The sequence below is a fragment of the Anarhichas minor genome, unplaced genomic scaffold (assembly GCF_050575085.1).
Source record: "Anarhichas minor isolate MPS153535 unplaced genomic scaffold, ASM5057508v1 ptg000026l, whole genome shotgun sequence".
Lineage (NCBI taxonomy): Eukaryota > Metazoa > Chordata > Actinopteri > Perciformes > Anarhichadidae > Anarhichas > Anarhichas minor.
Genome location: NW_027466472.1, coordinates 1,680,001 through 1,693,808, shown reverse-complemented (window position 1 = coordinate 1,693,808; position 13,808 = coordinate 1,680,001). Strand labels below are relative to the sequence as shown.

Sequence of the window (13,808 nt, the reverse complement as noted above, 5' to 3'; positions counted from 1 at the left end):
AAGAAAGGTCACGGCTACGTCGCATTACGGTGGAGCTACGAAAGCAACAGCTCTGGGATATCATGAAAGCACTTTAGTATTTTACTTTCTGAATATTATTTAGATGCTGAGGATAAGATTAGGATGCAGAGAGAGAACAAGACCGGGGTTAACCACTGAATTATAATGCATAATCCTAATACCACTGAACTTTGGTCATTATCACCTTAGAACAACAAGCCACACCACCACACTTCCTGTTTATAATGTGGCTCATTGTGTCTGAACTCCTAAATAAGACTTCCTGCCAATGTCCACCTGAGCGCCGTGGCACAGATGGCCTGTCTTTGTGTGTGTGTGTGTGTGTGTGTGTGTGTGTGTGTGATGTTGATCAAAGCTGATATACACACACAGGTCTGGAGGGACATGACCATCTGTTTTATGATGAAATAACATTATTGATATAACAGAGGAGACGGAGAGTCAAAGACAGATGGAAGGAGACAATCAGGGAGTTCAGAGAAGGAGCGAAAAGAAGTTCACTTTAATCAGTGCTCGGGTCCCTTGAGCTGCCATGCTACTAATGTGTGTATGTGTGTGTCTGGGAGGATGGCATCATTTCGCTGATGGTTTTGACCCACTTTAAGTGTTGTCACATGACTTGCTAGTTGGGCTCGGCCACATGACTACTGTGGACTACTGTGGAGCTGCCAACTGTGAGCAGAAAAATAAAATAAATAGAAAAAAGAGGCTCAGTGCCCGCGCTGGTGGAGTCACATGGCTACTTTCTCTGCTCAAACAAGGTGGTTTTGTCTGCTGCAGTAAGTCACACCGTTATTCTGGGATGTGTGTTGTAGGGTTTCGGCTAAAGGGTTTATGAATAGATTTGACTTTTTCTTGTTCAATTAGTAAAAAGGATGACTAGTGCGAAGATCAAATTACACACCTTCAGACAGTTTTTAGGAGCTCCCTGACAAAAGCCCCGGATCAGAGGCTCCAAAGCTACGTGGGAACTGTTCGAAGACGTGAGCCAAGAAGCTCGCCGATGCGTCGCAGACGCATTCCAGATACCCAACGCGGAGTCTGTCGGGGAGCTTCAGCCAATGAGAGCTCAAGATACAGTTTGAGGGGGGAGACCTGGTGGCTGAAGGCTCGGCTGTAACGAGTCACTGTACGTGTTGCGTTTACAACACGGACCAAAAGTTGCTGTTGTCAGATCTTGGCTGTTGGATATTGGCATGAATAAACATGACACGGTGACTGATCTGACGTTACATGAGGGAAATATTAAAGACGTGTTGAAACAGCGTTTTGTGTGTGTTTTCTTGAGAAAAACCAGTTTGGAGACCTCATGTGGAGACCTGTCGCAGGTCACTCATGTAGTGAGAAAAGCAAATCGACTTAAAGATGACAAAACAACAAGAAATTGGCTTTCTACCAAGAAGTACAAGTATCCCTCCCAGCATAATGTAGTCCATCCAAGTGCTATTTCCCGTAATACTAAACGTAAAGTCATTTAACAATAAGGACCTAATTATGTTTAATTCATTTATTGTGTTTGTACAATTTACTGAAAGGCAAATAGATGTAAACTCAAATAACCATGAGTCCTAAGACAAGGTCTAAGTAAAGAGCATTTAGTTGTTATTATACAGTGGTTTATATTTCATATTAATCTATATTCTCTACCATACATCCATCTTCCTCCTATCAGGGGCCAGGCCACAGGGGCCGTCTCCCCAGCAGCGTTTTCTCAGCACTTTCCTGGGGAACCGCGAGGCGTTCCCAGGCCAGACGAGATAAATACTCTCTCCTGCATGTTCTGGCTCTACAGCGGGAGTCTCTCACCAGTTGGACGTGCCGGGAAAACCTTCTAACGGGAGGTTCTCCCAGGAGGCCCCCTGATCAGATGCTCAAAACCAGATCAACTGGCCCTTTCCATAAGAGGTGGAGCGGTATATTCGCTACCATTAAAGTTTAATGTCTCTAATTCAAAATGCATCTTCCCATCATCGTCACGATCTAATGAAATCAAGGATTGTAAAGGGAGAAATACTCCTCGTGTCTCGTCCTATAAGGTTCTTCCCTCTGGCAAATTTCTATATAGAACAATTGTCCTGGATGTCTGGAACAGGATGTAGACGTGCATTTTGTTAGATGACTACATTGTACCCATTCAAAACTAACAAATCACATTTTTTGTCGAACAATATTGGGTTATCTGATTTTTCTGCAAATGATGCAGATTAATGATACAGTTAGAGACCAACAATTCCTCAATGTACTAGCTATCCATGACTTTATTGCGTTTTGAATAGTCTTCACTGGTAATCTTAGTGACTTCATTGATTTAAACTGTGTTACCTGTGAAGGCTAAATTATTTATGATGCAAACATTTGTGGACACAACACAAAGGACCGTAATGTTGCCAACCTCGTTTGTGGAGCAAAATGTTCTGCCGAGTTGTTTTTATTGTTAGATGACCTAGATTCAACAGTCACCAACGAGTCTATTTGTTTTTAAAGATTATTCTCAATCTATATCCTAAATAAATCCCCAAACACACCGCTGAAAGTGTTCCACATTTCCAGCTCTGGACTACAGACTCTCACCTGAGACTGGTCGAAGTGGATAATGACTTTCAGGTCGGTTGGCCGGTCGTTGAGCCCGTCGGTGATGGCCGAGGGCTCCAGCTCTGGGGAGAAGCAGACCTGCAGCCACTCCTTGCACGTCATCATCTGGACCTGTTGCATCCTCTCTTCACTGAGGCGAAACATCTTGCCGCGGAAATCCTTCACCTCCTGGTCATTGATGGCATCGAGTTCATGGAGACCTAGTGGTGGAAGGGAAAGGACATCGTTGCAGCACTGGTATGAACAAAGATACGTCATGATTTCAACTGTAACACTATCTAGAGGAGACGTCTTCATGTTGTGAGAACTAAATGTAATAATCAACAATCTTAACAAACAGGCACTGATCCTGATTAATCTGTTTTTTTACATGTGAAAATGAAGCTCGAGAAGTTCAAAGTGCTGTCAAGTGTGACGCTGCATATTCTAGTGTGCATGATTATGCATTTTTAAAGGCAACTAAAGCCTGTGAATTCAAACACCTGTGCAGCACTTGATGCCAGACACACGCACAAAGTAGCACTGAACGTGTAAAAGGGATTACGAGCAGCAGACTCTCACGGGATTAAAGCACAGCCTCCGAATATTCAAACGCCAGAGGTATGAACAGCTGTTAGTCTGATGGTACTTCATGTCTCTGCTCCCAAGAGAGCTTTTGTCTGAGGGTGCCTCACAATAGTCTCTTGGTAATGAAAACAACATTTAGCACTCATATGACCCTCAGCACTCAAAAGAAGGGCTCTGGACCACATTAGCTGCATTGTGTGAGTGTGCAAGCCGCTACGTGTGACTGTATTCCTGGAGAGGAAAAAAACTAAATCATGGTGTGAGTGTGTAATAGTTTGTTACTGTGCTCTGCACAAGGTTAGATTTGTGTGGGGGACTATCCAGACGGCCTGTGGGGTTCCTTTGGAAATCACCACATTACTCTGACAAAAGCCTTTTTAAAGATCACGTCAGAGCAAAGTGGAGCCAGGAGGGGAGAATATCAATATCGTCCGAGTCTCCTTCAATTAAGACTCAGAGCCCTGATCTCTCCCTCTGAACAGGTCTGCTGTGACCGAAGGACTTCCGTGATCCTGGATACCTCGGTCGGAAGAGGGCTGAACGCGTCCGTTTGTGTGTGTGACCTTGTGTCACGGTGTGACTACATCAAATGAAAAAAATGTGTGCATGCAACTGGGGCTGCAACAAGATATTATCGTCATTAATCAATGAATCTTTTTGTCTTTAAAATGTCAGCAAATAGTGAAAAATGCTCGTTATGAACTCACACAGCCCGAGGAGATAGATTTAAATCAGTCCAAAGACAAAGAAAGGCAACAAATCTTCACATTTGAGACGATGGAACCAGCCAATGTTTGCCTGCAACTATTTTTGATGATTGATGCAGCAGCTTATCATTTTTTCAGAGTTTTCCTTGAACTATAAACTAATCGTTACAGCGATAACAGCTACTGCACTGCGGGGATATACGACATAGATATACGAGTCTAACTGAAGATCTTTTGTGTCGAATAAGTCTTTTTTTTAACCTTACACATGAATGAATATTGAGAGTTCCAACAAATGTTTAATCACTTCAGAGGACTGGGCTGTGCTACAGTACTAATCGATCCCCTCTGCTCCTCACCAGAGACAACGCAAAGTGACAGGTGATGGAAGACATGTCGGGGAGAGACGTCCAGTCGATCCTCGCGCTTCCCTATCAGACCGGGACCGCTGATGGGAGCCAGCTGCAGACGGCCTCGCGTCTGACGTCTGCGGTGAATGTGCCGAGTAGCACAGATACTTAGCATACTGGAAGAGGTGCTTGAGGCGCGTCGTGTGTATGTGGGGAGAAATTTACCGTCCCACTTACCAACTCTTAAGTGCCTTTTCTTTGTTGGGAATGTCAAACAGGGACAGCACACGGATCAATCAGGGACGGAGTAATGTGTGTGAGAGCTTGTATGATGGCCTGCTACTTTAAATTGGAGGAAAAGGCCTTTAAACAGGGATCCCGTCTTACCCTTGCTGATGAGCACGCCGATTTTGGAGTCCAGCAGGCGCTCTGCTCGGCCGCAGTTGCGCGTCACCAGCTTGAGGACCGGCAGGAAAGGGCGAACGTCACACAGCCGGCGCGTTTCGTCCTCCAGCTCTTCGTGCACGGCGGCCTGGTTGACGCACTCGAACATGTGGCTCTCCATGTCGCCCAGGGAGGGAAACAGTGGGAACGACTGAGCCTGCTTCCATAAGAGCTGGAGGGGAGGAGATGAATCAGGGTGAAGTGCTTCTGCACTACAAAACCACAGGGAGTGTTTTCATTGTCTCCTTTAATATAAACCTAATTAGAATATGTGCAACTCGAATAAACAGCATTCTTATTATATATATATATATATATATATATATATATACCTGCAGAGAGTAATCTTAACTATCAATTAATCGCTGCATTGATATAAGCTACTGCATTGCTGGAATATACGATGCAGATCTTTCCCATCAAGTAAGAAAGTCTTTTTTAACCTCACGCATCAATAAATATTCAGAGTTTCATCAAATGTTTAATCACCTCAGAGGACTGAGCTGTTTTATTGTCTCCATTAATCTAAATCTACACCTACTTAGAATGTGTGCAAACGGAATAAACAGCATCCTTATTATATATATACAGTATATATATATATATATATATAAATAATATATAATGGTTTGTGGACTATCTCAATGCTTCTGGTGAATCTGAGAAGTGAAATGCCTGATTCCCATTAGGGACAAGACTAATCACAACAACATGGAACAATGACGTAAATATGTTAAGGAAAGTGTACCCTTCACGATGGGGAACAAACATGACTCACGGCAAACATGACACAGCTTCTGGGTGAGCCGATCAGGATGTGAATAATGTTTACCGCCGTGATTCATGTCCCCTGTGCAACCACAGCGTGATCACAGGGTTTGTCAGGTTCAATGCGTTTGTCTGAGGTTACACAGCGATGCCCGCAACAGACCGGAACAACAGAACACTCTTGCCCTCCAAACAAATATCTTCCTGTCCGGGGAACACTTGTGATTTCACGGCATGTTGAGACGAACCACAGAACAAACCTGCTTTAGAAAAAGTATCGCCGCGCTACATCTGTAGTGATGAAACTTACAATAGTTTCCTGCAACTTAACAAGACTTCACATCTTTATTAGTGTGAATGAAATGCAGTCATTCAGCAGCCTGCTCCTCTTGATAGCTGATAGAGTCTGGTATGAAGCTGCTCCTGGCTTCCTCTTATCAGTCCCCCCCCCCCCCTTCCATTTATTAGTCTCTTCTCTACTTCTGGCTTCAGTAACATATCATTTGTCATAGCTTTCCGCTGCGTCTCTACACGCTTCCCTCGGGGAACGAAGACCTTTCACGTGTGCTTTGCCAACAGATGTCTTTTCATTCAAGAATACACACTCAACATTTAGTCCTGGTGAATGTAAAGACCTGAACATGGGAAGAGACCTGCCTCATTGTATAGTTCCAGGAAAAACATTATTGCTAAGAAGGAACGTCTAAAGCGAAATCATTCTGTGTCTTTGGTCACACACCCCGACTTGTTTCTTTGCTATTCAGAACAACCTCCTCAGGCTTGTATTTTATAGAGCCTGCATGTCTGGGGAAAACATGTTTGAGGTTGTGTATCAATGCAGGGGAAGTTGTCTACGTGGATCTAAATATAAACGAATGCAGCTGTGAGAAGGTTGCACACCGAGTAAACTGCACAAATAGAAATGCAATCATTACAACGGCCCTAAATACAGACGGGAATAAAATACCAACTCTGCAAAACGCATCTTTTTTTAAACTCAAAAGCCATTCATGAAGCTGTTGTAATGAAACACATTATACTGTAATGTGTTTCTCTGACGTGGATATTTCAATGTAACAGCTTTCAATACAGTTTAACAAAACACCAGCACATAGTCAAGCCTCAAGTTAGGCTGTATTTCTTGCAGGGCCGTATCCTATTTCACCGCCTCGCATCGCACAGGCGTTTCCATTTTTCTGGGCCACCTCCGTGTAGTTTAAATCAATAGCTGAATCCCATCACAGGGGCGACAATAACCCCCAAACATTAAGACTATCATCTTAATTACCTACACAAACTCTGTGCCACTTCTTTAGACAACGTAAGCCATTCCCTTGACAACTTCTAAAAGACCCATCAAGTCTGTGACTTCTGACATCTGCTTCACAGAATCTGCTGCAGTCACACATGATGTCATGAGGTATTTGCGTTCTGAAGAGCAACAGCTACTCGCAAACAAAAAAACACACGAGCCAGCCGGCCACAACAGCCACCTCCATCACATTAAAGGCATCAGATAATAACTGACCAGCTGGGTGACGTGTGTCCCTTTAAATATGTGTGTCTGTGTGTGTGTGTGTGTGTGTGTGTGTGTGTGTGTGTGTGTGTGTGTGTGGGATGTAGACTGTGTTTTCTCCTTATTAGTCAATTAGACAACAGGCCATGTGAGGACAATAACGTGGACACACAACAAGTAAATACATGGATTGTATCTCCTTTAAGTGTGTTGAAAGTTGATTTTATTAATCATCCGTAGTGTCGTAACCACCTCGCCTTCAGCAGCAACATGTGGCTGCAAGTATCCCCGGTGCCACTCACCAGTTTGATGTGCTGAATGGTGGCCTCGCGTGGAACGTCCATCTGGATGTAGATACCGGTGGGCAGCAGGAAGTCCACAGTGATCTGGTCCAGAGCGTGGCCGGCCAGGTGAGAGTGGGCCGCCCATATGTCCAGGAGGTCTGTCATGGCAGGAGGCATGGCAAAGGGCACCACACGCCACCTCAACCATAAGGACCTGGAGGGACAGAGGACAGATATATTTGTTCTCAATCGGTCATTCGGATGCTTGAAGGCTGTGTTTTTGAGATAAGCACAACTCAGCCTTTAAAAAGGTAATTACAGTGGAGAAAATGACAGCCGGGGTTAGAGGGCTGACAAAACAGCAGCTTCAGAGCTAATACAAAGCATTGGTTAGATGATCTCACAAGTCACTCATCCTCTCAACAAACAATGAGCTCTGCCCACCGTCAGCGGGCTACACTCCCGTGTTGTTCCGGCTGATGACACTTTCCCCGGAAACCTTGCTGCTCATCTGGTGTTCCAGTCAGCCATTAGGCCATTCCTCAAAGGTTGTTTAGGCTGATCTGAGACTGGTTTAAACAATCAACAAGACAACTGCAAGTTGAAGTCACAGAGCTGAGATTTTAAAAACTGATCATATCAATTCACGGTAAAAAGTTTGAAGAAAGGCTTTTCAAGAAGTAAAATGACAGCTATGCAAACACGTCTTCTAAATAACTAACTAGTGGACCGGCTCAAATGATTCAGTGTCACCGAGTCCCTTTGGAGGCAGCACTGCGCCGAGTCCAGCAGGAGGCCACTGGCTTTAACTTGGGTGAGGGCCAGTGCTCAGAGGAATGCCCACTAAGCAAACAGAACAAAAGGTCAGCCTCCCCTCCTCGCATCTGCACACCCAACACACACATGCACACAGCCTGGGACCGTTCCTCATGTTCAAAAGCACTGGCTGAGAAGAGTCTATTTCTGTCTGCAACTGAGACGTGCACAGGACTCAACATCCAGCACATGCAGTACCCATGACATATAGACCAATAGACATGCCACTCACGGACAAGGAACACACGTGGACACACAAACACATGCATGTTAAATGCACAGAGCTCCATGGAGCTGCAGTAAGTGACTTTTCCCAGCTGCTGGTGTAAAAAGTGCCCACAGCCTGGTTTCCATTTGGGCGTGTGCCTCAACCACAGCTGTACCGTCACGCCACTTCCACCTGCCCTTTTTCTCATTACCCAGTCGTCAAGTGGGCCTACAGAGCATTAACTCTTCCACTCGGCCGCAGGTCCATCATCTCCATTTCGTCTCGATTCCGCCCATTAAAAGTGACAGCCCTGATTGCCACTAATGGTCTCTCCCCCCTCTAAGTTAAGTGCTCGAGCTACCGGCAGATCGGCCGCATTTATGCCGTGCGCCCCGAGGACGGTGCAGTAAATCTGCTGTGCACTTGGAGCCACGATCTCGGGACACTCACCATTATCGGCCACGCAAAACGGAAGCGATCTCTCGTGTGTGTGTTTCTGTGATCTGCTCAAACATCTCCTAAAAAGGGACTTTGCACTTACTGCTTGCGATCAGGGGCGACGCAGGACATGATCAGGTTCACACAACCACTTATATTAACATGCAGGAACGTTTATGTTTGAAATTGCCTCCACATACATCGAGACGGTGTTTTACACACACACACACACACACACACACACACACACACACACACACACACACACACACACACACACACACACACACACACACACACACACACACACACACACACACACACACACACACACACACACACTTACTTCCTTCCTGGCGGCAACTAGACAAGAAACCAGTCAAACGAACGGTTAAAAGGGGGGCAGCAGACAATGGCGAATGTCACAAAGGTGTACAGTTACACACATGAAAAGTAACACGACACCCAGCGTGTCTGTCTGATGCGTTGACAGCACTGGGAGCTCAGGGGATGGATGAACAAGCGTATGTGTATGTGCATGCACGTCTACAAACACGTCTTCACACCAGACAGCTTGAATAGAGTCTCATCCTGCTGGGATGGAGACGCACTCTGTCTCACACACACACACACACACACACACACACATTATATTCACAGGTGAGCAGGGTTATTGAGGGTATGGTGGCAGACAGCCAGAGGTCTGCTGCAAGGTCAGGTTTCAGCGGGTGGATCAGTGGGGGAACAGGCAGGGTTTGCGAGATCGGGGAGAAAAGAGAGTTTCATGTGACAACAAACAGACGGGCCTGAAGGGATCGGCCAACATTAGCAGAATGTTTCACTCCAGAGCCTCCGGGGTCACAGCTCCCGGGAACACTTCAAAAGGACTATTTGTGTTGGAAGGTGCAGAAATATGACCCTGCTTACATGTGCTTTGCCTGGTTTTCTCTGCAGGCCGAGGCATATTTTGTGTTTACGTAAACAACTGTAATTCAATGCATTTGTCGCAACTTTGGGTCATGATTTTCTTCAGGTAGGAGGTTCATTGTTGATCTGAATGCGCCCCCCGCTCGTTTCTTTTCACAAACTTAAAAATACAGCAGCCTGGGAAGAAAGATAGAACCGTCACCCCGATCACGGCTTTAAATCTTCATGTCTGATCAAATATCTGCGGAAGCACTGAAAAAGGGGGAGTGTTTGTAAATCAAAGGAGAGCTGGTAGATCAGAGGGAAGCATGCTGGTTTCATTCAAATGGCCTTCACTTCTGAAGAAGAGAACACAGAGCGACACGCAGGACGATACGACCACAAAAAAAAAAGTCCAGCCTCTGTTAACACAGACGAGGCAAGTCATTGCCTGTGATGGAAGTACTGGTTCCTCTGAATCCAGTGACAGTGACATGTTGTGAAGGCCCAGATGCATTTATGGTTATTTAAACACTGGTGTTACTCAGCACTCTCTTTCTAAAGCTCCCTCTGTCTGACAGTCGGAGGCCTGTGAGGCTCTTTACAATGGAGTGTGTGTCCACGCGTCTCTGTGTGACTGACTGACTGAAAAAGAAGGGCCAACATAAATAGTTTGTGCGCACGCGCGCGCGTGTGTGTGTGTGTGTATAAAAAAAACTCATGGCTGGTGATTAAGGGTCCCGTGACACATTTTCTTCCACAACGTGCTAAAAATAAAGTTCACAAAGAGGATCCCAGACCTCGTCACCTCCCCGCTACAAACACTGTACTGCAGCAAAGTGTGGAGACGATCACACAGGCAATACTGAGACCGCCTGAGTCAGCGTTTCCACCTATGGGCAAGCAGAATGACAGAGAGAGAGAGAGAGAGAGTGTGTGTGTGTCAATTTGAAAAGACTCCCAGGTCTCCACCCATCGCATCTTTCAAAGAAAGAAGAGACAATTATGTTTACATCTCACAGAAACACTTTCATTTATTGGTGCTGAAATGATTTGGTTACCTGATGAGTTAAAGTCATTTAACAAGAATTCTCTAGCTAGATGTTACACATACTATATATACCTTTCTCTGTATTATCTCACAGTAAATTTAATATATTTGGGGTTTAGACTGTTGGTTGGAACAAAAAAGTTATTTAAAAAAGGCCTTTAGGAAGTTCAGACAGGTTTTGTTCATAGTTTTCAAATAATTTACAAACTAATCGATAACCCGATTAACTGAAAGCAGAACAATCAATAAATCAAAACACTCAATAATTGCAGCCCTGATTTTACCACGACATTGGTTTGTTAGTGCCACCACCACATATCCCGTTTCACTCTCAGCCGCTAACCACAGAGGCACAGAGCGAAGCACACCGATCATGATGCTGCAACACGACAAAGCCAGACGCTGCTGAGCTGCACCCACGCAGTCTGTAGACTAAACGTTGTTAAAGTCACAAGAGGCAAGGACAGAAACCTGAAAGCATCCCAGCTACAGCACGCGGTCCATTCACTTAAAAAGGGGCATGTTCCTCTCTTAATCAATGATTACTAAAAACTCAGCTAAGGGACGACCTCTCTCAGAGCGGCAGAGAGGAATGAAAAGTCTGTGTAGCTTTGGGCTCAATATACTTACTGTGTTAATATCTGGCTGACTATTAGTGTGTGTGTGTGTTGGTCTGTGCGTGACAGAAAGGCTGTATGTTTGTGTGGGTGGTGTGTGGATAAGCGGTCAGCTGGTGTGTGCGTGTGTACTGTGGCTGGAGTGCATGTGAGTCACCAGTGGAGCACTAACTGAATTTAGGAGTGGACTGTAGACAGTAAACACACATTCAGGTGGAACGGTCACTAACTCTCACGCGCGCACACACACACACACACACACACACACACACACACACACACACACACACACACACACACACACACACACACACACACACACACACACACACACACACACACACACACACACACACACACACACACACACACACACACACACACACACACACACACACACACACAGCGGCTGAGTCAGTGACAGAGACGCGTTTGAGTGTGTGTGTGCGCATGTAGGAATATGTGTTTGCACACAGTTACTGTAGTGTTTTTACAATAAGTGCTTAGAAGTTGCGTTCATTGAACCTCTCATATTACACACGTGACATTATTTGATTGTCAGGTCTTTGCTGCATTCTATTCAGCGGTTGAGGAAGTATTCAGATCCTTTAAATAAAACACTGTGAAAACACTTACGAGAAACCTTACCTTAAAAAAAAGTATCAAGTATCATCAGTAAAATGTACTTTAAGTAGCCTGTCAAAGGTCAAAGCAGTCATTGTGCAGTAAAACGTTTCCTGTGAGTGTTTTTGGATTAATACGACTGCTGTGATTATTTGTATGTTACATTTCCCTGCTCTAGATGTTTAAGGTTGTGCTGATCTTAACTCCTTTATATACTGCTGGGTAGTTTAATCCACAGCAATGGATCATATTCTATAATATCATTACGCGTTTGTAGCGCCGCTTTGTGACGATGCATTTTTCCAGCTGATCTGAGAGAATGTTTAAGTACCTTATTCAGCTTAATGAGTAGGAGAATTTACTCAACACAAAAAAAAGGTTTCGTTTATGGATTTATTTGGAAATCTAATGTAAAATCACAAGATTTGGAGGACAAATTATATCTGAAACGGTCAGACAAAATGTAGCGGAGTAAAAGCTACAATATCTGCCTCTGAGTAGAAGTATAACGTTGCATAACATGGAAAAGTACAAGGACCTCAAATCAGTTTCAGCTGACGTTACAAATCAAACCAGAATCTCAGTGTTTGAATCGTGCTCAGAACTGGAGACAAGGAAGTGTCTTGAAACCAAATCCCCTGTAAAGATATTCTCACACCCACCAAAGAACAAATTGTCTCCATGCATATCGTATCTGAGAGGAAGCATGGATTAAGTGATAGAGTGGGAGCAAGTGTGAGTGTGTGTGTGTGTGTGTGTGTGTGTGTGTGTGTGTGTGTGTGTGTGTGTGTGTGTGTGTGTGTGTGTGTGTGAACCAACCACATCCGGACAGCTAACAGCGCTCCATCATAATAACCTCTTCCAGTGACACAGAGGCACATGCCCACTTCTCAGACAGGAAGCAATGACACTAGACAGGAAATGAGTGACAAACAACGACCAGAGCAAAAGTCCCCACCAGTCATTCATAAAAAGCTGAATCAGAGGCTCCGCTGCTATTCTTATTCCTGAAGAGCTATTTTTAATGTTGTTCACTGAATTCTAGTTAAAGTCAAGGTTTGTTTATGCACATATAGTCAAACAGAGTCCACAGCACATCACCGTGTGTTTTAAAAAAAGATAAAAGGATACTTCAACCAGGCGGAAACCTCCAGTTCTACAACGTAAAACCGATGTGGAAGCGTCTTAACGCTTGCATTCTCTCTACTGACCAGCAGGTGCAAAAAGAAGTCTGGTTGTATAGAAGTCTATGAGAAAATGACTCTACTTCTCTCTTGATTTATTACCTCAGTAAACATTGTAAACATGAGTTTATGGTCTCAATCTCTAGTTTCAAGTCTTCTTCAATACAGCATGATGTTCATTTAGTAAATCTAAAAAATAGACCATAGAGCAGGGTATGCTTTAGGGCGGGGCTACCTTGTGATTGACAGGTCGCTACCCTACCAGAGCTGTATACAGCGTCTCCAAGTCAGTCCTCCGCAGAGAAAATATGGTCACTTCCGTTCACTGGTCGCAAAAAAAAGCCAAGATGGCGACGGCCGTAATCCAAAATGGCGACGGTAAAATCGCAGAACTCAAGGCTTCAATTCAGCAGTCCATTAACCAATGAGTGACTACGTCCACTTCTTATATACAGTCTGTGATTTCAACAGATTTTGACGGTCGATCTATCTGTACGCTGCTACACTTGACAAGGCGCAACCAACATCTGTAGAGTAATGAATTGGGGATTTCAGGTGCAGGAAGCTCTCTCTACCCTCCGTGTCCCCCTCATATCTACATTTTCACCCATCTTTACTTTCTCTTCAGGAATGTTCTTGGTTCTGCTGACTGGGTGCCGGCGTTGGTCTCCGCTCATCTCCCTGGTATGTCAGTTATCTCCATTCCACGCTGAAG

The 13,808-nt window shown here is 44.7% G+C and overlaps 1 protein-coding gene across 1 annotated transcript in view; it reads right to left on the bottom strand.

Annotated features, from left to right (window-relative positions):
• Window positions 1-13,808, bottom strand: part of pik3cb (phosphatidylinositol-4,5-bisphosphate 3-kinase, catalytic subunit beta) — a 48,425-nt gene that overhangs the window by 16,705 nt on the left and 17,912 nt on the right. Inside the window, exons 3-5 of the mRNA XM_076100701.1 lie at window positions 7,268-7,463; window positions 4,625-4,853; window positions 2,593-2,813 (exon numbers count right to left, since the gene is read on the bottom strand). Coding sequence (XP_075956816.1) covers window positions 2,593-2,813; window positions 4,625-4,853; window positions 7,268-7,426 — 609 coding nt within the window. The 5' untranslated portion in view covers window positions 7,427-7,463. The remainder of the gene's footprint in view (window positions 1-2,592; window positions 2,814-4,624; window positions 4,854-7,267; window positions 7,464-13,808) is intronic.